Source organism: Eriocheir sinensis, chromosome 25, assembly GCF_024679095.1.
Source record: "Eriocheir sinensis breed Jianghai 21 chromosome 25, ASM2467909v1, whole genome shotgun sequence".
Classification (NCBI taxonomy): Eukaryota; Metazoa; Arthropoda; class Malacostraca; order Decapoda; family Varunidae; genus Eriocheir; species Eriocheir sinensis.
This window is the reverse complement of record NC_066533.1, coordinates 18,269,273-18,295,388: the sequence shown is the minus strand read 5'-3', so window position 1 is coordinate 18,295,388 and position 26,116 is coordinate 18,269,273. Positions and strand designations below refer to the sequence as shown.

The 26,116-nt window shown below is 40.3% G+C and overlaps 1 protein-coding gene across 1 annotated transcript in view; it reads left to right on the top strand.

Moving 5' to 3' along the window:
- The window catches only part of LOC127003641 (glycine receptor subunit beta-type 4-like), a 214,634-nt gene that overhangs the window by 69,814 nt on the left and 118,704 nt on the right, over positions 1 to 26,116 (top strand). Inside the window, exon 4 of the mRNA XM_050870551.1 lies at positions 144 to 367. Within this exon, the coding sequence (XP_050726508.1) occupies positions 144 to 367 (224 nt within the window). The remainder of the gene's footprint in view (positions 1 to 143; positions 368 to 26,116) is intronic.

The window sequence follows — 26,116 nt, the reverse complement described above, 5'->3', positions numbered from 1 at the left end:
CTTTCTTTACCTTCCTCAGACCTAACTTAACCAAACCTAACCCAACATAACCATATCATAACCTCCCTTCCTCTGACCTAACCTAACCTAACCTAACCATACCCAACACCGTAACTTAACCAACCTTTCTCTCTCTTCCTCAGGACTACCAAGTGGACCTGTATCTGAGGCAGGCGTGGGTGGACATGAGGCTTAACCACGTGAACCTGACAGAGCCTTTGGACCTGAATGACCCAAACCTCGTCAAGGCCCTCTGGAAGCCCGAGGTCTACTTCCCCAACGCCAAGCACGCAGAGTTCCAGTTCGTGACGGTACCAAACGTGCTGGTGCGAATCAACCCCATGGGCGAGATCTTGTACATGCTGAGGTAAGTGAATATGATGGAATGAGTTGGAGAAGAGGAGGAGGGAGTCAGGGAGTATGGTAGTGGGATGAGCTGTTTGCATGAGGGAAAGGAAGGAAGGGAGGAGGGGAAGGGTGGTTTTGGGATGAGCTGTTTGCATGAGGGAAAGGAAGGAAGGGAGGAGGGGAAGTGTGGTGATGGGATGAGCTGTTTGCATGAGGGAAAGGAAGGAAGGGAGGAGGGGAAGGGTGGTTTTGGGATGAGCTGTTTGCATGAGGGAAAGGAAGGAAGGGAGGAGGGGAAGGGTGGTTTTGGGATGAGCTGTTTGCATGAGGGAAAGGAAGGAAGGGAGGAGGGGAAGTGTGGTGATGGGATGAGCTATATGAAGGAAAGGTGTATATATAGAAGCACAAAAAGACAAAGATGTGGTAATGACGAACAAAAAGGATAAACAAACAAAAGAAGAGGACAGAAGGTAACGAAAGGAGAGAGAGAGAGAGAGAGAGAGAGAGAGAGAGAGAGAGAAGGAGAAATCGAGGAACTGAAAGAATGAATGAGTCTGTGAGTGTCTGTGTGATGTAAGGAAATGAGAGAGAAAAAAGGAAAAATAGAAAAACTGAATGAATGAATAAGTGTGTGTGTTTGTGTGTATATATGTATGCTAGAGAGAGAAAGAAAAAAAAAAGAAAGAAAAAGTAGGTCACACAAGATCACACAAGGTCAGGATATTCTGTGGAGGTGAAAGCGAGGTCAGCCGCTGCCCATTCTGCGTCCGTTTTTAATGTCCCTGAAGCGGCGGAAAGGGACGTAACATTAATTCTGGGCCCATTAAAGGGTGCCTGGCCGCCGCAGACACGCCATTAATTACTGATTGTTTGTTTGCAAGGACTGTGACGCGCCCGAAAAAAGAAAGGAAGGGATATTGGGCGCCCGGGCTGGAACTGGACGGGGCTGACACTCTCTCTCTCTCTCTCTCTCTCTCTCTCTCTCTCTCTCTCTCTCTCTCTCTCGTCCTCTCACTCTCATTCACTTTCTCATTAATTTATGGTAACTCACTCTTTCTCTCTTTCTCTCTCTTTTTTTTCATTGACTCATTCATTCATTCGCTTCTACTTCAAACTTGATTTCATTTTATCATTATTTTATATTCGTAAATTTTCTTTGATCCATATTCCATTCTTTTTTTTAAGTCGAATTTCCTACCTCTTTCTAATCTACTCATTCGTTCATCCGTTATTTTCTGTCTTTTTCTTTCTCTTCTTCTTTCTTTCCCTCATTCCTTCTTTCTTTCTCTTTTCTATCTTTCTTCCCTTCATTATCTACCTACCTATCTACTTCCTTCTCATTTATTCATTCATTCTTTTCTTATTCTTTCTCTTCCCCTTCCTTTCTTTCCCTTTTCTCTAACCTTCTTCCTTGTATTCATTCACTCTCTGTATCTACCTCCCTTCGAACCTGCCAACCTAACCTAACCTAACCAACCTATCCACACACACACACACACATACCTCACAAAGAGTAGAGTTATCAAAAGACAGCCTCCCCCAAAACAGACTCCCACAAAACGTTCAGATCTTCAAAGACCTCGCAGCGTTATCCAATTCTCATGTGTATTCATTCTCAGGGTACAAGATAGAGTGAGAGAGAGAGAGGGAGAGGGAGGGAACAGGAAGAGAAGGAAATACTCTCCCCATTAAAAAAAATGTAAAAGGAATTCTTGAAGGTACACACACTAACGTTTTTTTTCTTCCTCTCAGGTGAATTTCATGCATTTTAATTAAGCTGACGGGCAAGATCGTATTCCTATGTAGCTGGGGGTTTTCTTTCTTTAATAAATTTGGTGACGGAGGAGGAGGGGGAGGAGGAGAAGGAGGAGGAGGAGGAGGAGGAAGACGATGTAAAATTTGCAATTCGAGATAAATTACAGAGAAAACCTGAGTCTAAACTAATTATTGCTGGGAGAAGGGGAGGAGGAGGAGGAGGAGGAGGAGGAGGAGGAGGAAGAAAAAAAAAAAAGAAAATAGGAAGGAAATGAAAACTCTCTCGTACTACAGTTTTTCCTCCTCCTCCTCCTCCTCCTCCTCCTCCTCCTCCTCCTCCTCCTCCTCTTCTGATATTAATTTCCGGGTCCTTCCTAATACACAGAGGTTTCAACTTTTAACAAAAACAACAACAAAAAAGACATTCGCAAAAATTCAATCTCTTTTTTATGTGTTTGTTTGTGTGTTTGTTTGTTATACCGTATTTTGAGGGTCAATGGTTCGCTGTATGATTTATTTGACAAACTGATGTGCGTGTGTGACATTACTGCACGGAATACACACACACACACACACACACACACACACACACACACACACACACACTTCCTCGTATTCTATTCCTTCTATATTTCTTCTTTTCTTTCTTTCTTCATTTCTCTTCCTCTCCTCTTTATAAAATCTCCGTACTCTTAATTCCCCTTCTTTCCTCCCTTCCTAATCTCCCTTCCCTCCATTTCCCTTCCTTCCGTTCCCTTCCCCTTCCACGCCCATCACCTCCGTACTCTCCGTTTCCCTTCTTTCCTTCCTCTCTATCCTGCCTCCCTTCCCTTCCCTTCCTTCCCTTCACTTCCCCTTCCATGCCCATCACCTCCGTACTCTTCATCCCCCTTCTTTCCTTCCTCTCTATCCTGACTCTCTTCCCTTCCTTTCCCTTCACTTCCCTTTTTTTCTTTCTTTTTTCCTGCCCTTTTTTTCTTTCTTTCGTTTAATTTCCTTTACTTCCTTTCCCTTTCCTTTCTTTCACTTTTCTTCCCGTTCTTTCCTTTCCCTTTCTTTTCTTTTCTTTCCTTTACTTTCTTTTCTATTTTCCTTTTCCTTTTCCCTTCCCACCCATCACCTCTGTACCCTTCGTGACCCTTCTTTCCTTCCTCTCTATCCTCTTCCCCTTCCCTCCCCTTCCCTTCCCTTCACTTCACTTCCCCTCACTTCCCCTCCCCGCCCATCGCCGCTGTCATCCCTCTGAGCCCAAACATTTCCCCGCACTCTACCTGCCAAAGCAAAATAAATATATATTCAAACCTTCGACCCATTTCTATCAGGAGTGTCTCGTGTCAAAAAAAACTCCCCCTCCAAAAAAATTGTTTCCCTCTACGTCTCCTGCTACAAAAAAAAAAGGAAAAAAGAAGAAGATAAAAAAGGAAAAAGGAGAAAAAATACTTACATTATCAATACTATTACTTGTCTTACTCTTAATAACGACTATGCGGTTATAATGACAATCCAATATATTTTAATTTATTCTTTTATTTTGTTATTTTACTTAACTACGAGTTTATTTTTCCTCTCCAGCTAAGTATTCTATCTGTCTATCTATCTATCTATTTAACTATGTATCTCTCTCCCTCTCTCTCTCTCTCTCTCTCTCTCTCTCTCTCTCTCTCTCTCTCTCTCTCTCTCTCTCTCTCTCTCTCTCTCTCTCTCTCTCTCTCTCTGCTACTTACTTTCCTTATTAGATACAAACTGGCTGGGAGAAGGGAAAAAGAAAACGAAGGAAAGAACGAAATAAAAGTTGAGGGAAAACTTTTCTAAACCAATTAACCGAATAACATCAAGAGATCGGTGGAGGTTTAAAAGAGAGAGAGAAAAGCAATCAGGTAATCAGCTACTAATCTCTCTCTTCTTCTTCTCTTCCTCCTCCTCCTCCTCCTCCTTTCTTTATTTTCCTTCTCTTCATTCTCTTCCTTTTTTATCTTTCTCCTTCATCTCCTTCTCCATATTATTAAACATCCTCCTACTCTTCCTCCTCCTTATATTTTTCTCCTCATTTTTTTATCTTCCTTTTCCTCTTCTTTCTCTTCCTCCTTCTCCTCCTAATCTTTCTACTTTTTCTTTCTCTGACGTCTCCTCTTGTATCCTCACTCTCCTCATCCTCATTTTCTTTATATTCTCCTCTTCTTTCTCCTCTTTCTCCTCTTTATCCTCCTCCTCCTATTTATCCTTCTCCCCTCCTTTTTTATTCTTCTTCTCTTCCTCCTCTTTCTTCTTCTTCCTCCTCCTCCTTCTCTACATTCTTCCTTCTCCTCCTCCTCCACCTCCTCCTTTCCCCCATTCATTTTTAGCATCGGTCGAGGAAGATAAATGGACCGAGCAAAGAAACTGATGAAAAACATGAATAATAATTAGATACACAGGTAAGAGCGGAAATTGGACACGCGCCAGGTAAACACACATACAAAAAAACACCCCCAAAAAACGACGTTCACCATTTTTTTTTATCACCAAACTATTAACAAAATAATCATACAACTAAAAACTAGAGTCGGATAATTACCTGAAACTACCGTCAAAACAAAATGATGGAAAAAACGACCCAATATTTAAAAGTTATTGCTATATTTTCGGTAAACTATAAATGTGAGGGGGAACGTATATGGCCAGGTGGATGTTAATTACAGGTACAAGGATGGTGGTGGTGGAGACGCAGGTGAAGAGGAGGAAGAGGATTAGAAGGGAAAGGATGATGAAGAAGAAGGGAGTTAGGGAAGACGGTACAGGGGAGAAGGAGAAAGAGAGAAACAGGGAAGGGTATGACTGAATGGAAGAGGAGGAGGAGGAGGGGGAGAAGCATAAGGAGTAGGAAGTGGAGGAGGAGGAGTAAGGAAAGACGGTACAAGGGAGAAGGAGAAAGAGAGAAACAAGGAGTGGTATGACTGAATGGAGGAGGAGGAGGAGGAGGAGGAAGAAAAGCATAAGGAGTATAGAAGATAAAAAGATACAATATGGAAAATTATTCAGTAAGGGAAGCGGAGGAGGAGGAGAGGAAGAAGAAGAGGATGAGGAAGGGAAGGGAGGAAAGATGGAACAGGGGAGAAGGAGAAAGAGAAATAGCAAGGGTATGACTCAGTGGAAGAGGAGGAGAAAGGAACCCATTAGAAGATACCCTCTCTATACCTACCCACCCATTCCATTCCTTATCCCCCCTTCTGTTAAAGTCTTTCCGTACCTTTCATCTTCCTTCCCTTTTCTTCCTTCCCCATCTTCGCATATTCCCCTTCTTTTCGCCTTCCCTTCTTTTATGGTCCCTTCCTACCTCTCCTTCCTTCCCTTCCTTCCCTTCTCTTATCTTTCTTCCCTTCCTTCCCTTCTCTTCTTTTTTTCCATTCTTCCTCTTTTCTTCCCCTCCTCCCCTTCCTTCCCTTCTCTTAGCTTTCCTCCCTTCCTCCCTTTCCTTCCCTTCTATTACCTTCCTCCCCTTCCTTCCCTTCTCTTCTTACTTCCCTTCCTCCCCTTTTCTTACCTTCCTCCCCTTCCTTCCCTTCTCTTCTTTCTTCCCTTCCTCCCCTTTTCTTCCCTTCCTCCCCTTCCTTCCCTTCTCTTACCTTCCTCCCCTTTTCCTATCTCCCTCCCCTTTCCTTCCCTTCTCTTAGCTTTCTCCCCTTCCTCCGCCCCTTCCTTCCCGTCTCTTACCTTCCTCCCCTTCCCCCTTCATCCCCCCATCACACTGGGCCACATCATGAGGGCCATTCCCACATCAACATGGCATCCTCCTCTTCCTCTTTATGGCACCTCAGCTCCATGCGCCTCATTTTTGGCACCGTTGAAACCGCTATTGGCACTAAGGGGGCCACCACAACGCCCCATTAGAACCCATTAACAGTACACGCGGTTTTTGTTGTTTTGGAAGTTTGTTTGTTTTTCTTTCCCTCGCATTATCCCTCCTCGTTTTGGTTCTCTGTATTCTGCTTATTTTGTTATTTTCCTCAACTTTAAATTCCCCTTTTTTTCTATTGTTCAACTCATGTGTATTATATTTTGCCTAACCTTGATGGGAAGATATATAGGGAGAGGAGGTACAGGATCTTTTTCGTATGGTTAGAGTCGAAGGGAGAGAAAGGGAAGGAAGGGGAAGGAAAGGAGGTGAAGAACTCGACAAGGTAAAAGATAAGAGATGAAGAAGAAATAAGAAAGTGGAAAAGAATAAATGAGAGGATAGGAAATGAATGATATGAGTTAAATATACATGAACGTTAGAATCTCTCTCTCTCTCTCTCTCTCTCTCTCTCTCTCTCTCTCTCTCTCTCTCTCTCTCTCTCTCTCTCTTTAATCCAATACGTAGTTAGGAGATCATCCCGACTCCAACAGCATCAGGGATTTCAGAAACAGATACCGAGAATTCACGAATGAAATATCAGACTGTAAGATTAAAGAGATATATACGAAAAGGCTTAAAAGGAAAGGGAGAACGGAATTAGAAGCGGAGGGGGAGTACATGAACGGGAGAGAAAGAAGGGGAGGGGAAAGAGAGGGATATGAGTAAACTAAAAAGGCATGGAAGAGGTTAGATGACATAGATATACATAGGAAAGAGAAAAATAAGTGAAAAAATGTATAGATAGGAAAAGGATTAAAAAGAAAGAGAGAACAGAACAAAAACGGGAGTGCGGAAACGTGCTCTCTCTCTCTCTCTCTCTCTCTCTCTCTCTCTCTCTCTCTCTCTTTGCAATCTCTATTCTTTGCTTCCATTTTCCGCCGATTTCTGCTTCGTATTGTCATTCGCATCCAAAAATATACCCCTTTGATTTCCTTTTATTTTTTGGCAGATTAATTCCTCTTCAAAAAGCTAAATTATACCCTCGTTCTATCGCTGTTTGTTTATTCCTATCGGTTCTTTTATGTCGGTTCGGTTTTATTAACTGAACTAAGACTGTTTTGCTTTCAACTTTTTTTTTATTTCCTGTTATAAGTATATTAATGCAATGATCAGCGCACACTCAAATATACATACAAACACACACACACACACACACACACACACACACACACACACACGCACACAGATGGAGATAACACCAAAAGGAAACAAATATTCGCCCAAAAGGTGAAGTAAACACGAAGGGGAGAAGGAGGAGGAGGAGGAGGAAGAGAAAAAATAAAGAAGGAAAAGTTTGGAGTGGGACGCAAATCTATTTCAGTTTCAATGAGAGAGAGAGAGAGAGAGAGAGAGAGAGAGAGAGAGAGAGAGAGAGAGAGAGAGAGAGAGAGAGAGAGAGAGAGAGAGAGAGAAAGAGAGAGAGAGAGCAACAGAAAACAGAGAATCTAGAAGCATAGATAGTTTAACCCAACATTTAATTCGACAAGGGAAGTAGAGAAGAAGGGAGGGATGAAAATAAGGAGAAAGCGAGAGAGTTAGACAGAACAAGAGGGAAAGGAAGAGAGATTAAACCATGGGCGTATAGAGTGGAAAAGAGAAGGAGAGAGAGAAAATGAGAAAAGGGTGAGAGGGGAGAGAGAGGCAATCAGGAGGAAAGAGAGAGAAAGAGAGAGAGGAAAATATACACCCAATACAACCTGAGAACCCGCTGCTGTAAATAAAGAGTAATTACTGAAGGAAATACAGATAAAGAGAAGCTTAGGTGAGAGAGACAGAGAGATAGAGAAAGATTGAAAAAGCGAGAGCAGTAAAAGAGGTAAAATAGTTAACAGTAATAGTAAAGTAAAGTAAAGCAAATAATGTGTAATTACTGAAGGAAATCTAGACAATGGGAAACTTAGGTGAGAGAGAGAGAGAGAGAGAGAGAGAGAGAGAGAGAGAGAGAGAGAGAGAGAGAGAGAGATGGAGGAGGAAGTGAAGTGAAGAAAACGAAAATTATGAGCAAATAAGAGAGAAAAAAAAGGAAGAAGAGGAAAGGAGTAAATGAAAAAGGAGCAAAGAAATAGGAGTAAGAAAAAGTATGAGAGAAAAGTATGAGATGCGAGAATTATGAAAGTGAATGAAAAGAGAGGAAGAAAAGAAATAAAGGAGAGAAAAGAGGAAAGAAGTAACTGAAAAGGAGTAAAGGAATGAGATTAAAAAAGAGTATGAAAGGATGATGAATTAAAATGAGGGACTGAAGGAAAGGAAGGGGAAGAGGAAGGGGAGGAGGAGGAAGAGAAGGAAGGACATGCAGGAGAAGAGAAGGGGAGGAAAATTTGTCACCGAGGGAGAAGGCAGTAAATCAATGAAGGAAGGGGAGAGGAATATATTGCGCAAAATTACACGGAAAAGCACAGCGTGGGACGAGCCTAAATAGATGAGTTTCCCATTAAATTAAATCTCAGGAAAGCGCAATAACGCAATCCTTTTGAGCTCAGAATCAATACCAGACGAATAGCTGAAGGAGGTCGTTGTCTATTTATTTATATCAACTTGTCTAATTAAACTTCCTTGCTCTTACGAAATCATTGATAAAGACAAATATAATGAGATCGTGGTTGCATTATCCGTAGAGTTACACCAATAGAAGCACTAGAAAATGTAAACGGAATTAACTAACTCCCACTCTCATTATTGTTACTCCCAATAGGCTCTTATGAAATCGTAGGTTCAGGAAGATATAATGAAATCGTGGTTGCAAAGTCCGTAGAATTATACCCAAATAAAACCCAGATGATGTGAAGGAAATTAACATCGATCTCTCTTATACAGTAACACCCAATAAGCGTCTCAGATTACACAAGTACGGGTGTTTATTCTTTCCGTTATAGTTATACCTAAACAAAAGACTAAATAACTTAAAGGTAATAAACGTATCTCCCATTCTTTACATAAAGTGCCTGCCAATCAGGGTTTTAAATTATTCAAGCGTGTGTTTGCCTTGATTAGGTATGAGTCCTGGAGCAGCAATCAAGCGAAAACAATATACTCGCAACAACATTCACGGACTTTAAACATTCTGAACAAGTCTATCAGGGAAGGGGAAGGTGAGGGAGCGAGTTGAGAGAAGGGAAAGAGACCAGCGCGAGGGAAAAGGAGGAAGGGAGGAGAGGAAATAAGAGAGAGGGCGAGAGAAAGGATTTATTTAGGTATCACTACAGAGTTAAATGATTTAGTGTCAGATAATATCACCACTACCATCACCATCACTCACCACCATCACCACCACATCACCACCAACAACACCATAACCACACACCAGAACCTCCTCTCACCATCTCCATATACCATCACCACCATCACCATCACCACTTCCACTAATAAAAAAAAAAAGAACAGAAAGAAAGCTTAAACTCACACACGATAAAGATTAATGGATGGTGAGAGAGGAAGAGCAAAAAGAAACACACACACACACACACACACACACACACACACACACACACACACACACACACACACACACACACACACACACACACACACATAAACACAGTCACACACGTTCACGCCACACCATCCGTAATTTACATTTTAATTATCTACTCCATGGGACACAAAAGAGCGAAACCATTGCAAAAACCGACATAATGGATGAAAGGAGAGAGCGAGAGAGGGAGGAGGAGGGAGAGAGGGAGAGAGAAAAAAAGAGAGACACGAGTGATCAGGTGGCGAGTGGGTTTGATGGTGGAATCGAACACTATCGCCAACACAATAAAAACACTTATCTGGCAACACTGGTGGGCGGGATTTGGCGCCACGCTGGTAACACTGTGATATAGCGGGAAAAAGTGACCAATCGGCGACAAGGATTGCCAGCCAGTCACCGAAGCGTTCTATATTGAGCGCTTCCATTGAGAAAAAGCGCGTAATGGATGCAATTGTGTTATCTCTGTGTCTGTCTATCTGTCTATCTATCTATGTCTATCTATCCATCTATCTATCAACGTATCTATATCTCTTTTGATCTCTCATTCTCTCTTTCGTTCACACTCCAAAAGCAACTCATCTAAAATCAATCAGACAGAAGTGGACGATATTTTTATAAGTCCGTGAGGTTATGAGGGAGGAGACACAAGACCTCAAACTAATGGGAGCTGAAAACTGACAAGCCATGGAGAATAAACGAATGCATTAAGGGAACAAGACAGGAATACAAACATCGATAAGTGGAAGTCTTAAAAGTTAAGTCGAAGGCTGAGTGGTTGAATGGACTCGAGCCAGAAGGAGAGAGAGAGAGTGAGAGAGTCAGAAAAAAGAAAAGGCAAAAGGAAAAATATGGCTCGAAGATGTAAAAGAAAACGAGAGAGGGTGACGTAACTCGGGGGGAACGAAGGAAAACTGATATGCAGCGAAAAATAAAACCGAATAGAAAAAGGAATAAGAGGGAAATGCCAAAGAGAATTTAAGAGATCGCAATGGAGAGAGACCCACGAGTATTGGAGGCGTGAAATCTGGATAAAGTGAAGATGGAACAGAAGAAAGGGAATTGTGTGAAAGGGAAGGAATATAAGAAAAAGAAAATAAGAAAAATTCGATATAATAACATGGGCAGGAGATAGAAGATGGAAAAGATAAAATATTGAAGATAAAAAGAAGATGAAAAGGAAGAAAGGGAATATTGTGAAAGGAAAACGATAGAAGAAAAATAGAAAATAAGGAAAATTCGATATAAATAAGACATGGGCAGAAGACCGTTGATAAAAAAAAAAGATAGACCGATAGACCAAAAAGAACAAAGGCGAATTACGAAGAGATACGGAAAAATAAGAACGTAAAGAAGAAGATGAAATAGAAATGTATATAAATGAGAGCTGTCGTGAAGGAGGATCGAGAGGGATAGAACGAATGGGGCAAAAAGACTCAATGGACGTATATAAATAAATCGTAGTGGTGGTGGTGGTGGTGGTGGTGATAGTGGTGGTGGTGATAGAGAAGCCAGACAGAGACTGAGTAAATATAAATAAATACGAATGAGAGAGAATGAGAGAAGAGGATCATGGAAACAAAGAGAGAGAGATAACCAAAGAGAGAGATATGGAAGAGGTGGGTAAAGGGAGGAAAGAATAAAAATGCTAAATAATAAAAGAATGGAGAAAATGAGGGAAAATAAAAGGAGATAAGTGAAACGGAGACAAAACGGTGGAGGAAAGAGTAGAATGGAGAGAAGAGAAATACAAATAGATAGTGATAGAAAGATAAAAAGAGAAAAAGAGAAAGAGAGAGAAAGGAAAACGGGAAAGGGGGGAAAGGAAAGTAAATATTTGAGGGGAATGGAGAAAATGAGGGAAAATAAAAGGAGATAAGTGAAACGGAGACAAAACGGTGGAGGAAAGAGTAGAATGGAGAGAAGAGAAATACAAATAGATAGTGATAGATAGAGAAAAAGAGAGAAAAAGAGAAAGAGAAAGGAAAACGGGAAAGGGGGGAAAGGAAAGTAAATATTTGAGGGGAATGGAGAAAATGAGGGAAAATAAAAGGAAATAAGCGAAACAGAGACAAAACGGTGAAAGAAAGAGTAGAATGGAGAGGAGAGAAATACAAATAGATAGTGATAGATAGATAAAAAAAGAAAAAGAGAAAGAGAAAGGAAAACGGGAAAGAGGGGAAAGGAAAGTAAATATTTGAGGGGTATCAGAATATTGACAACCTCGGCAAGTTTTGATGCTGCAAATAAAAGGTTAAATTTTGCTATATGGCACCTCACGCAAAAAGGCTTATATATTTTACGTTTTCAGGTCTATTACAGAAGCCTTGAAAGTGTAGTAGATAAAAGAAATGCAAGTAAAAATATCGAGGAAACTATCTATTCATCTATCTCTATCTATGTATCTATCTATCTATCTATTCATCTATCTCATTCATTTGGTCACTTGTTTGCAATTTATCGATTTTTCTTTCTTCTCATCCTTTTTCTTTTTCATTCATCCATTCATTTATTTTCATTCTTTCTCCTTGCTAACTTTCTTTCAAATCACCTTTTATTTCTGTATTTACTTTTCTTATCTCTCTCACACACACACACACACACACACACACACACACACACACACACACTCCCTGCGGCTGGCTGGCAAACACAGGTGCTAATGGAGAACCCAATCGCGGCCTCACCTCAATTGGGAGACTCGCGAATTGGGTGAATTATCGATGGACAAAGGCGAGGCGTTGAATCCCCCTCCCGATCAGACAGACATTCAAGCCATCCTACGTACTATACCCAATGCATCCTATACCTATCCTATCCTACCATCATACTTACACTACCCAGTCCTGAGGGTCACATTCTTAAGCACACATTTGACAAGGATTTCGTAGAAGTTTTGGGCATTTCCAGTGGGACTTTTATGACCCTGGTGGTAGTTCGATCCTTCCTCTGTACCGTGAACGTGAAATACCACTCATAAATACCCGATTAATCTCTCTTTTTAGCTATTCAGGTATTTCATTTAGCCATCATATTCCGTCCTTTGATTTAGCCATTGTTTTCCTTCCACAAATTTAGTTATCATATTCCGTCCCTCGTTCGGTCTTGCCTGTCAGCCACTCAGCCACTCAGTTATCCTCTCAGTCTTCATCCAAAATCGATATTATTGTTACAAGTGGAGGGAGGTGTGTTCTCCATCCTTGATATTCTCCTTCTCTCTCTTCCCTCCTTCCTCCTGCTTCTCTTTCCTCCTCCCTTAGTTTCCTATTTAACCTTTCCTTCTCTTCTCTTCTCTCTCCATTTCTCTTCATTTGCTCTCCGGATGTTTCTTTGCTTTCTTTCTTTTCTATGATTTTCTTTTTTTTCTCCGTTTTCATTTCCCTTTCCTTCTCATCCCTCTTTCGTTCTTTTCCTTTGCGATTTGCTTTTCCTTCCTCTTCCATTTCCTTCTTTCCTTCTCCTGTAAATGCTTTCCTTCCTCTGTTCTTTGTTTTCATTTCCCTTCCCTTCCATTCTTATTCCTTGCCCTTCCTTTGTAGTTTCCTTTTCCTTCCTCTTCCATTTCCTTATTTCCTTCACCTGTAACTGTTTTCCTTCCTCTCCTCACTTCTCTTCTTCCTTTTTCTATGATTTTCTTTTCCTCGTATTCATTTCCCTTTCCTTCCATTCTTCTTCCTTTCCTTTCCTTTGTAATTTCCCTTTTCCTTCCTCTCCCATTCCCTGATTTCCTTCTCCTATAAATGCTTTCCTTCCTCTCCTCACTTCTCTTCTTCCTTTTTATATGCTTTTCTTTTCTATGTTTTAATTTCCCTTTCCACTTCTCCCTCTTTCCTTTCCTTTCCTTTGTAATTTCCCTTTTCCTTCCTCTTCCATTTCCTTATTTCCTTCTCCTGTAAATGTTTTCCTTCCTCTCTTCCCTTCCTGTCGCTCTTTTTTTCTGTTTCCTTCATTCACTTTTTTTCTGAGGTTTAAAGTCTCCTCTATTTCCTTTCTCACTCTCCTTTATGGCTTCCTTCCCTCCTTCCCTGCTTTATCGACTTCTTCCACTTAGTCTTGCTCCCACATTTCCCTCTTTTTCCTCATTTCCTTCTTCACACTTTTCTTTATTTATTCATTCTTTATTTTTCGTTTCCCATTTTTTTTGCCTCTTGCTCAGTTTCCTTTTCACTCCCTTCCTTTTCTTCCTTACTTTCTTCCTTCTTTCTTTTCTCTTTCCTTTCCTTCTCTTCTTCTCCCTTATCGCTTCCCTTCATTTAATTCTGCTTCTCTTCCTTCTTTCCTTCTATCCTTCATTCTCTCCTGCTTTAATTTCTCCCTTCCATTTCCTCCTCTTCCTTCCTTCTCTATCTCTTGTCTCCTTTCCTTCCCTCCCTTTCTCTTCCCTCTTCCTTCCTCCTCTTTTCTCTGCTTCCTTTCCTTCCCTCCCTTCTTCCACTCTTCCTCCTCCTCTTCCTTCCTTCCCTCTTCCCTGTTTCCTTTCCTTCCCTCTCTCCTTCCACTCTTCTTCCTCCTCTCTTCCCTGCTTCCTTTCCTTCCCGTACTCTCCCCTTCCTCCTCCTCTCTCCAGCTTGCTCTCCTTTCCTCCTCCTTCCACTTTGTTCCTCAAGTCCATTATCTAACAGTGATTTCCGATACTCTTGGAACTATTGAGTAACCGCACAAGACAAGCACAAAGCGAAGGACAAACGACACAGGGTATATACACCTACACCCACCCACACACACACACACACACACACACACACATACACACGGTCTCTCACACACACCTTCCAACGAATAAAAACAAACACAATATTACTTAACGACGGAGTATGATTGAAAAGAAAGTCCTGAATCGATAGTAAACGTTTTCGACTTTTTTTTTTATCTGGTGTTTTGTTTCCCTGGTTGTAAATGTTCCTCTTCTTCATCTTCTTCATCTTTCTAAGGGAGGGAGGAAGGGAAACGCAGATAAGGGAAGATTTAAGATATTTATGCAGTCTGCTCTAAGTTGTTACTCTTTCCCAATAGATAAGAAAGACAAATGTAATATTGTTTTTCGGCATTCATCTCCCCTTCACACACACACACACACACACACACACACACACACACACACACACACACATACTCGGCTTTCATACATGTGAAATGACCGAACGCATTACAACACGTTTCAAACTTGTTCCGCCTGACTTCCCATTCCAACCCAGTTAAGATCGTTTGTATTTGCCTGACCCTCCAACCTTTTTCCCGCGTCACAAACCCACTCACAAACACACAAACTCACTCACAAACACCCGTTGAATGCCGTGTGAATTTGTGTTGTCAGAATGAATGGCGGAGTGTTTTTTTTTTTTTTGGTCAGTCAGTAAACAGATTTGTATTACTGCTGCTTTGTTTTATGTTTGTTTGCATTGTTGTGTGTCATCCTTGTTGGTGTTGTTGTTCTTGTTCTTTCTTTTTCCTTTTCCTTTTCTTTTTCTTATTATTTTTCTTCTTCTTACTAATACTACTGATGGTATTACTATCACTAATACAAATGATAATGATAATAATGATAATAACAATAGTAATAATAAAATAACAAATAACATTATCCCGGTCCATAAAAATCAAGTTAAAAATATGAAATCAAACTGTCTAAATACTCCCATTAACAACAAAACAAAACAACAATAATAAACATAACAACACCAACAACAATACCCAAAAAACACCATCAGACCCATCAACCCGCGCCCCGCCAACGTTAACATAAAACACTCCAAACAGCGGACCGTACTTTCATTACCATCCATAACCCTCCACGCGCGCTGATACCACAGGAAGCCTCGACACCAAAACATCCGCTCAGCCACTTCGTTCCGCCGCAATCACCGACGTACCCACACCCACCCCCACACACACACACACCGTTAATGACCCACGATAACCGCGGCTCTCGTGATCACTCCTCTCCCCCTGTTAGAAGTGTAAGTAATGGGGATAAAATACTACCTCGTATGTCGTCAGTAGGTCTTTTCTGAGTCGTAGATGTCGTGGGTGTTGACGCTACACACACCCTGTCCACAAAAATACTAATACTGATGCCACTTTTCAAACACAATCCTCCATCGTTGGGAGTGTAAATAGAGGGGTTATAACAGGGACTTCGATAATCGTCAATACATGTTTCCTGAGTTGTAGTTTTGAGGGGTTCTATACTAATACTAATGCTAATACTTATGGTCATTGCTACCCTATTAGAAGTGTAAATAACGGGGATGTAACAGGGACTTAACCTATCACCAATACATCTTCACAGCCTGTTGATTCCATACTCATAAACACTACAAAAGACCTTTCAATATTAACTCTACTACTAATACATTCACTGATAAACGTTCGTACTCAATCCTTTACCAGTAAGATCATAAACATAAGGACTGGATTGATGTTATTTCCATACTCATAAACATTACAAAAGACCTTTAAATATTAACGCTACTACTAATACATTCACTGATAAACGTTAGTACTCAATCCTTTACCTGCAAGATCATAAACACTGGATTTGTATACCACCAATGCATCTATCTGTGACTCGTTGTTGTTGTTTACAGGCTTGTTATTGCCGTCCAAAAGCCATCCAGTTCTGCTACATAAACCAAAACATTATAAGCATAGATAGAGGCATGTTTTGTCGTCATTGGTGAGCTGTTGTTTCCATGATAGTTAACGCCAGCCAGTCATATTAACACGAATTTCAATACAAAACACTACTCTCTGCCCATACTAATGCCGGGCTACTGACCGATGAGGCGTGAGAGAGAGAGAGAGAGAGAGAGAGAGAGAGAGAGAGGGGGGGACACACCCGCTGAGCAATGAATTAACTAATGAATCAGGTAAATTTGTGACCTAATAAAAGTTGACGTTTAGCATATTCCGCGACTCTTTTTTTCATGAATATATATTAGCTGCGGCGTAATCTAATCGGCCCCTGAGTAATTATGTGTTTGATGCATTAGCGAGGCGTGGGGAGCCCAGATGAACGGTCCCTGACGGAGGCCCAAAAGTTATGTATGAATGAGTGCAATTATTGTGTTCGAGAAGTTACGCAATTAAATGATGGGATGAAGTGAAAGTTAAGGCAATCCTGCGTAATCAAAGCCATGTAAAGTTAGAATAAGTAAATTAATATATAACGCATTATGCTTTGGATTTATAAAGTCTGACATGTATAAGAAATCAATGATACTAATGATGAGATGAAATGAATGTAAAACTATTGAAAAAAGACTAATTCTGCGTAATTAAAGCCTTGTAAAACTGGAAAATGTTAATGAATATAGAACAAACCGATACTCTGGATGTATAAAAAGCTCATATGTAATTTGAGCATCCTTCTAATTTACTTTTAGATATGATTTGTTGTGTTTTGTGTGTTTCTTTCCTTCATCTTTGCTCTTCCTTTTGTCTGTTTCCTATACTGTTTACTTTATCCTACACTGTGGAGAATCAACAGCGTGGGTACAGAAGGTGCAGTGTTAATAACCAATACCCAAGTACATCAGTTTATTGTTCATGGTTTACTCTCCAATATGTTAAAAGCGGGGCACGGCGCAAACAGGCCGTGTAGTCAGTATAGCCAACACAGGGGGCATTAGTCAGTATTCTATTTATTGTTTAATTCGCCAATGTGCGGCCGGCGGAGATTTGTTCTTTATTCTTTCATTACCGCGGCACTGATACGCTTCGGCACAATAACCAACGCGACAATGCCAAACGTACAGCATTATTCACGCCCGGCTTTATATTTACCCCCACTCGCTGGCCGCCGGAGCTACATTCTTTACGCTTTAATTACCGTCGCATGATGTGTTTCGGGCAGTCCACCGTGCTGCCAAATATTGGAAATTAATATGCATGCGAGTTGCCGGATACACTCACTACACGATACACGGACTCCGCTACTGATGTCAACCTCCGAACCTGACCACATAAGGACACGGACACATGGACACAAGACTCACCACGCCTAAGTACCGGGCAAACACACGTCCCTTTTTTCCTCTTTTCCTTTTTTTCATTATTCTTTTACCTCACTTCTCTCATGTATAATCAGAACACACTCCTTACAAATGTGTCTATAGCGCAGGAATCCATCTTTTATGCCTCTCTCAGTGTTTGGAAAAGGTTAACATCCATAAAATGTTCTTATATATATTCACACAGCACACCACGGATATGAGCACTAAGGCCACGCGCATGCAGTCACACACAGGAGGCAAACAATACAAACGAAAATACAACAAGCACACAAGCACAACTTACCTTACGAGAGGCCGGGAATGAGGGCAGGAGGGAAGGCCAATGAGAAGGGATGCATCAGGTGTGGGAGGGCTTGAAGAGGGCGTCAGCAGGTTGGTTCCTCTTTTCACGTTCCGCCGCAACACTGACGGGAAATAAAACCCTTAATTGAGATCTTTCCCCTCCACTTCTTGCCTATTGTGCCCCGTAACTTTGCTCGTCTATTCCCCGTCAATTGCTCGTCTTCCTAACTTTCCCTCCCCTCCATTCCTTGCCTGTTGCCTGCGTCCTCAACTTCTCGGCTCTTTTCCCCCCTCCTCCTCTCTCTCTCTCACGCCACACGACCCGCAGACACAGAGGACAATAAGCAAGCCAGGAGAAGAAGAAAGGAAATATTGCAAGTCTAAAAATATCCAGGCCTGTGAGCATTGAGTTTGAAGACGTGATTGCAAGACGGTTTTATTTCTAAGATCTTTCATTCTTTCTTATTGTCAAGGTTACGTTATTTTGACGCCAATAAAAAGATACATACGTCAAATAAAGAAAAAGGTGTCCCAGCATCTAACTTTCGCATTTTCTTCTATTGATGGTTAAGTACATTGTTTTCTTATGTTTAAAACGAGAAAAAAAAGTAAAATAAAAAAGGAAAAGTGAATAACGAGTTTGAAGACGTTATTACAAGACTATTTTACGGTTTCTGGCACCTAACTTACTCTCTTTATGCTAGTGAGGGTTTACAGAGATTGTTTTTCTGCCTCAGACAAGATTATAACGTAAAATAATACGCGAATAACGAGTTTGAAGACGTTATTACAAGACTATTTTACGGTTTCTGGGATCTAAATTACTCTATGCTAGTGAGGGTTTACAGAGATTGTTTTTCTGCCTCAGACAAGAATGTAACGTAAAATGATAAGCGAATAACGAGTTTGAAGACGTTATTACAAGACTATTTTACGGTTTCTAGCACCTAACTTACTCTCTTTATGCTAGTGAGGGTTTACCGTACGGAGATTATTTTTTCTTCCTGAGACAAGAAAATAACGTAAAATAATAAGCGAATAACGAATTTGAAAACGTTATTACAAGACTATTTTACGGTTTCGGGCATCTAACTTACTTTTTTTATGCTAGTGAGGTTTTACAGAGACTTTTTTTTCTGCCTTAGACAAGAAAATAACCTAAAACAAAAGAACATCGTGAAATATGAGTTTGGGGACATGATTGCAAGACAAGTTTACCGTAAGTGGCATCTAACATTTTTTATGCTAGTGAGGATTTACGAAGATTGTTTTTTTCGCCTTAGACAAGAATATAACGTAAAACAAAAGAACATCGTGAAATATGAGTTTGGGGACACGATTCCAAGACAAGTTTACCGTATCTGGCATCTACTGGCATCTAACTTTCTTTATGCTAGTGAGGATTTACGAAGATTGGTTTTTTTCGCCTTAGACAAGAATATAACGTAAAACAAAAGAACATCGTGAAATATGAGTTTGGGGACACGATTCCAAGACAAGTTTACCGTATCTGGCATCTACTGGCATCTAACTTTCTTTATGCTAGTGAGGATTTACGAAGATTGGTTTTTTTTCGCCTTAGACAAGAATATAACCTAAAACAAAAGAACAACGCGAACTATGAGTTTGGGGACATGATTCCAAGTCAAATTTACCGTTACTGGCATCTAATAGCATCTAACTTTCTTTTTTATCCTTCTACTATACGTACGTTGTGTCTGCGCCCAAAGCAAGAAATACAGCGGGAAATAAAGAACGATTTGTCGGGTAAATGAACCGCTGTGCTCCGCCCGGGTCGAGATTAACCATAAATACGGCGTCGGCCCGGCTTGCACAATAACCATGCGAACAAACTCATGACATTATTGCTGTTTACACTTTATAGGAAGCTAAATAATGGATAGAAATGATGCGTTGGACTGCGAAAGCGGCGATTATAACAGGAGGGAGAAAATAAAGTTAATGAATGTGGGAGACTAAATTGGAAAAGAGGAAAAAATAGGAGAAAATTATATGTTGGACTATAAAACCGGCGATTATAACAGGGGGGGAAAAAAAGTTAATAAATGTGGGAAAGTAAACTGGAAAAAAGAAAAATAATAGGAGGAAATAATGTGTTGGATTGTAAAAGCGGCGATTATAACAGGAGGGAGGGAAATAAAAGTTAATAAATGTGGGAGACTAGATTGGAGAAAAGAATAAAAATAGAGATAATATGTTGGACTGTAAAAGCGGCGATTCTAACAGGAGCGAGAAAAAAAGGTAATAAATGTGATATATATGAATTAGAAAAAAGAGAAATAAAAAAGAAATGATATGTAGGATAGTAAAATTTAATCGGAAAACAGAAAAAAATGATAAAAATAAATAAAAATACAAAAGTGCGAAAAGATGGTAATGACAGAAAAAGGTAACCAAAAGAAAACTATATACAAAAAAAAAAAAACAGTAAAACGACCATAGAAGCAAATAAGAAACAAATAAACGACGGTAGTGACACGAAAAAAAAAAAAAAAAATAAAACTGAGGACTTAAAACTAAAAAAAAAATAATACGTAGCAAATTAAAACGCTTATAAAACAAAACAAAAAATAGAGAGAGCAAAAAGAAGATCTGTAACTCAGTAAAACTACGATAAAAAAACAAACAGAAAACATGAAAACGAACAAAAAAAAAATTATATATAGCACAGTAAAACGACAATGACCAAAAAAACAACACTAAAAAAACACAGGAGGGAACAGGACGCTTAACTATCCCAATCATTCTTTTGAGGTCCCGTTGGAAAGGCGTAACACAAGCAACCGCACACCATTACCGCTTTCGTTTGTGCCGGATGAGAGTGGCCTCGTTAACCGCACTCGTACTCTTACCACTAATGCACCTTCGTCTTCTCTCAGGTGTAATTGAAGAAGCAGGTAGAGGGAAAATATATCTCGCATTACCCACGCATCCATGAACCAACCCTCGTACCCTTACTAACACACACCTTCATCTTCTCTCAGGTATAATTGAAGAAGCAGGTAGAGGGAAAATATATATCGCATTACCCACACATCCATGAACCAACCCTCGTACCCTGACTAACACACACCTTCATCTTCTCTCAGGTGTAATTGAAGAAGCAGGTAGAGGGAAAATATATCTCGCATTACCCACACATCCACGTACCTGAACCGAGTCTATATCAGGGGTATGGGGTCGGATGTAAAGGATTTCGACTCCAACTCCTACTCCAGGGAATTTTAAGGCTCTGACTCCACAAAATTTTAAGGTTTCCACTCCTGACCGATGTCCCGACTCCACCCGACTCCCCCTTTCCTTCTTCTTCAGCACAGTGGTAGGGAAATCAAACCCCGCCACACCACACCTCACCACACCCACACAACATCACACACATCGTAAGAGAGTCGGAAAAGTCGGAGATATTTCTACCGACTCCGACTCCGACAATCCTGGTCTATATATGTGTCATCTTAAGTATATTTGTATCGTAAAACATGTAAAAACGATGGAATGTATTAGTCTTTTTTCCCCTCCATTGCTTCGCTGCGGGTCTATTTTGATTATGTAAATGTATATGTAAAAATGGAAGGTGGTATTCGTGGTCAGAGGGAAGGAAGGGAAGAAAAGGGATCGGAACACAATGGCTAAACGACTTCATTGGTTTCCCATCCACGTATTGTCAAGCAATTTCGTATCGTCTACAAAAATACGGTAAAATTACGTCGGAAACAGGAAGAAATAAAAGTAATTAACGAAAATGTCGAAAAGGGCTAAAAATGACGGTGATGACAATAAATAAAATTAAATACGAGAAACTGAATACAAAAATAAATGTAAATAGAGCAAAAATAAATAGGAAAAGGGTAAAGAAAATATTCAACTAGACAACAAGGAATTGAAGAGGACAGAACACCAAGAAACCACAACTATATTGATTCTCTTTTGTCTTTTGTCTGTCAAGCAATATCGTATCGTCTACAAAAAACGGTAAAATTACGTCGGAAACAGGAAGAAATAAAAATAAAAAACGAAAATGTCGAAAAAGGGCTAAAAATGACGGTGATGTCGATAACTAAAATAAAATACGAGAAAGTTAATACATAAATAAATATAAAAAGAGCAAAAATAAATAGGAAAAAGGTAAAGAAAATATGCAACTAGACAGCAAGGAAATGGAGAGAACAGAACACTAAGACACAACAACTGTATTGATTCTCTTTTGTCTTTTGTCTGTCAATCAATATCGTGTCGTCTATAAAAATACGGTGAAATTACATCTGAAACAGGAAGAAATAAAAATAAATAACGAAAATGTCAAAAAGGGCTAAAAATGACGGTGATGTCGATAACTAAAATAAAATACGAGAAAGCTAATACAGAAATAAATATAAAAAGAGCAAAAATAAATAGGAAAAGGGTAAAGAAAATATGCAACTAGACAGCAAGGATATGGAGAGAGCAGAACACTAAGAAACCTAATATCTACGTAAAAATAAACTGTAATAAAAATAACTAATGGATGGAAGGAAAAGTTTGCAAGAAGACACCAAGGGAAGGGAAGAAAACGAGGTACTACAATATTAGAACTTCAATGTTTCTGTTTTTTTCACGTTTTCAAGTTTCATATTTCTAAAAAACTCAAAACTAAAAAATTAAACAAAAACGAAAGGTTAAGTTTGCAGTAAGACACCAAGGAAAAGGAAGAAAACGAAGCACTACAAGACCACAACTTCAATGCCTATCTTTTACTACTTCTCAATTCTCGTATATCTAAATAGCTCAATAAAAATACTAAAAACAAGTGGAAGATTGAGCTTGCAATAAGAAACCAAGGAAAGGAAAAAAAAACGACGTCAATGGCTATCTTTCACTACTTCTCAACCCTCGTATATCTAAACAACTTAATAAAAATACTAAAACAAATGAAAGGTCAAGTTTGCGATATGACAGCAAGGAAAAGGAAGAAAACGAAGCACTACAAGACCACAACTTCAATGCCTATCTTTTACTACTTCTCAATTCTCGTATATCTAAATAGCTCAATAAAAATACTAAAAACAAGTGGAAGATTAAGTTTGCAATAAGAAACCAAGGAAAGGAAAAAAAAAACGACTTCAATGGCTATCTTTCACTACTTCTCAACCCTCGTATATCTAAACAACTTAATAAAAATACTAAAACAAATGAAAGGTCAAGTTTGCGATATGACACCAAGGAAAAGGAAGAAAACGAAGCACTACAAGACCACAACTTCAATGGTTATCTATTACTACTTCTCAACCCTCGTATATCTAAACAACTTAATAAAAATACTAAAACAAGTGGAAGATTAAGTTTGCAATAAGAAACCAAGGAAAGGAAAAAAAAAAACGACTTCAATGGCTATCTTTCACTACTTCTCAACCCTCGTATATCTAAACAACTTAATAAAAATACTAAAACAAATGAAAGGTCAAGTTTGCGATATGACACCAAGGAAGGAAGAAGAAAACGAAGCCCAGTGATAAATATTTCGCCACAGGAGGATATGGAAAACGAATATCAGCAGTAATGGGTTTTCTAGAGCATCTGAAACCACTTAGGGCACTGAGGGGCTGGCCTGCTGCGGGCGAGGGTTTTCAATACTAAGAGAGCAGCAGCCACCATCTTTACCCCCTCCAGCATCCTCCTCCTCCTCCTCCTTCTCTTCCTCAAGCCTACCTTTTCTCCAGTCAGACATAGCTTACTTTTCTTTCCTTCCCTTTCAGCTTCCTCCTTTTCCTCCTCTTCCTCTTCCTTCTCTTCATTATTAAGTTTCTCATCTGTATCTCTCAAGCCATCATCTTTACCCCCTCCAGCATCCTCCTCCTCCTCCTCTTCTTCTTCCTCCTTCTCCTTCTCTTCCTCAAGCTTACCTTTTCTCCAATTATATATAGCTTACTTTTCTTTCCTTCCCTCCCAGCTTCCTCCTCTTCCTATTCCTCTTCTTCTTCCTTCTCTTTGTTATCAAGTTTCCTTTCTCCATCAAGTCTATTTTTTTTTCTCTAACTTTTCTCCTTACTTTCAGCCTTCCTCCCTTTTTTTTTGGCTTTCCTTCTCCCCTCCTCCCTTCATCCCCCCTTTCTTCTTTCCTTCGACCCTCCTCCTCTCTGTCTATCTTCCATTGCTTCTGTATCTTTCCTCTTTTCTTTGTCTCTTTCTACTTCCATTAGGCCCTCCTGTCTCTCCTCCTTCCTATCTTCTTCCTCTCCTCTTCTTTTTGTATATATTCCATCTATCCTTCCTTTCTGCTGTTACTCCATCTTTCCTCTTTTCGTCCTATCTTCTTCCTTTCCTCTTTCCATCTGACATTCTTTCCTGCTTCTCACCTCCTCTATATTCTCCTATTTTCCTTCCTTCCTGCACTTCAGTCTCCATTCTTCTCTCTCTCTCTCTCTCTCTCTCTCTCTTCTTACTTCACCTTTCTTTCTTCCTTCCTATCTTCCTATTCCTCTTTCCATCCGGCCTCATTTCTTGTTACTTCCTTTCCTTATATTTTCTTTCATCTCCTTCCCTCCTGCGGTCCAGCCTCCATCCTTTCCGCCTTCCTCTCCTTCCTTGCAGCCAATCACTCACTCCACGCAACAAAAAGTAACCTGGGTCCTTTTTAAATCACCTGCCATTTCATTTCCATTCTTCCTACGTACCCTTGCAGCTTGATCCATTTTTTCTCCCTCTGTCTATATGAATTTATACACACACTCCTATATTTTCATTTTTCCCACTTATTTGATTTTCCTTTCTTCACCTCTTTCCATCATTCTTCTTTCTTCCTGTTTCAATCCTTCTCTTCCACTTTCATTCATTGGTTAGGTAGGATCGAAACACCTGTCCATGCAGAAGATATTGCGTCAGACACCTTAATGAGACAAGGTATTCACGCCATTACACTCATTTCCTCACCTCAATCCCGTCCCTCACCTTTCTCTTTTCCTCTCCTCACCTCTCTCCCTTCCAATAACCTTACCCATTATCCAGTTCTTGCGTGATTGGTTTGTAATGGTGACTCTTATTTCGCTTCTAACACACCTTAAACACTACTTCGTTCTTGCCTGCTCGGTCTGATAATGACTGTTAATTTCTGCTTTCATATGACACATCTTTCCTCTCTCCTCCTCTTCCTCCCTTTTAACTATTACCCCATTCTAGTTTCTCTGATTTGATAATGGTCGCTATTTTCCGCTCTCCTCCTCTCCCTCCTCTTTTACTGTTACCGCGTTTCTGTTTGTCTGGTTGGGAATGGTCTCTAATTTCTGCTTTCCTATGACACCCCATTCCTCTCCCTGTCCCTCTGTCCCTCTCCCTCCCCCATTACTTCGTTCTTGTATGTGACTGTGTTGTGTTAGGTTCCCAGAGCAGCGCAGTTTTGTGGTGGGACTGAACGTGACATCATAAAGAGAGAGAGAGGGATGTTACGGCACTTTTTTCATGGTTAATTTTTCTTTTAGTTTACGGTTATTTTGCCCTCGTTTTCGTCGACGTGGTGTGTGTGTGTGTGTGTGAAGGGGGAGGCGGTGGAGGGAGAGAGAGGAGAGAGAGAGGGGCTTGCTTTCCATGTTCTCTTTTATCTCCAGCACTCAACTTGTATTACATGATGCGAACGGAAGAGTCACTAATTATTCCTGTGTGGTTATATGTTTGGCCTTTTGTGTGTGTGTGTATGTGTGTGAATAATTATGTGTTTAAAGTGAATGAATCAACGAATTCCTATGTCCTTCCTCTCCCCACCTTCCTTTTTTTCCTTCCTATCTTCTTCCTCTCCACTTTCTTCTGTATCTGTTCCATCTACGTTCCTTTTCTGCTACTTAAATTTTCTTTCAATATTCTTCCTCTTCTCTTCCTTCCTTCAGTATCCATCCCATCTACCGTCCTTTTCTGCTAGTACTTCACCTTCCTTTCCCCTTTTCTATTCCCTTCCTCTTTCCTTCTATACCTATCCCATTAACCCTCCTTTCCTGCAATATATATACTCTCCCCTTGTGCAGCACCTCTTAAAGCCTTAAACACAACCCTCGGTGCATGCACGAGTCACCTTCAATCATTCACGGCCCGAACGCTTTACCTATGCATCCCAACGTGTCTGCCTGCCCCGGAGACTCATGGGTCGGTGCATGTTTGAAGTGGTGTGAATTAATCTGAAGGAAACTTATAAATGCTTGACTATCGGATCCCGGCGTGTAGTGCAATCTCCGGCGTTGGGGATAAGGGAGGAGGAGATAGCTGGGGTATAAGGGATGGGGAGGAGTATTGGCGGACAGGTTGGAGGATGCAATGTAACTTACATAGTGAGGATTGAGGATAAAAAGAGTTAGTGAATAGTATTATGGAGTCTATGAATGCTAAACCGTC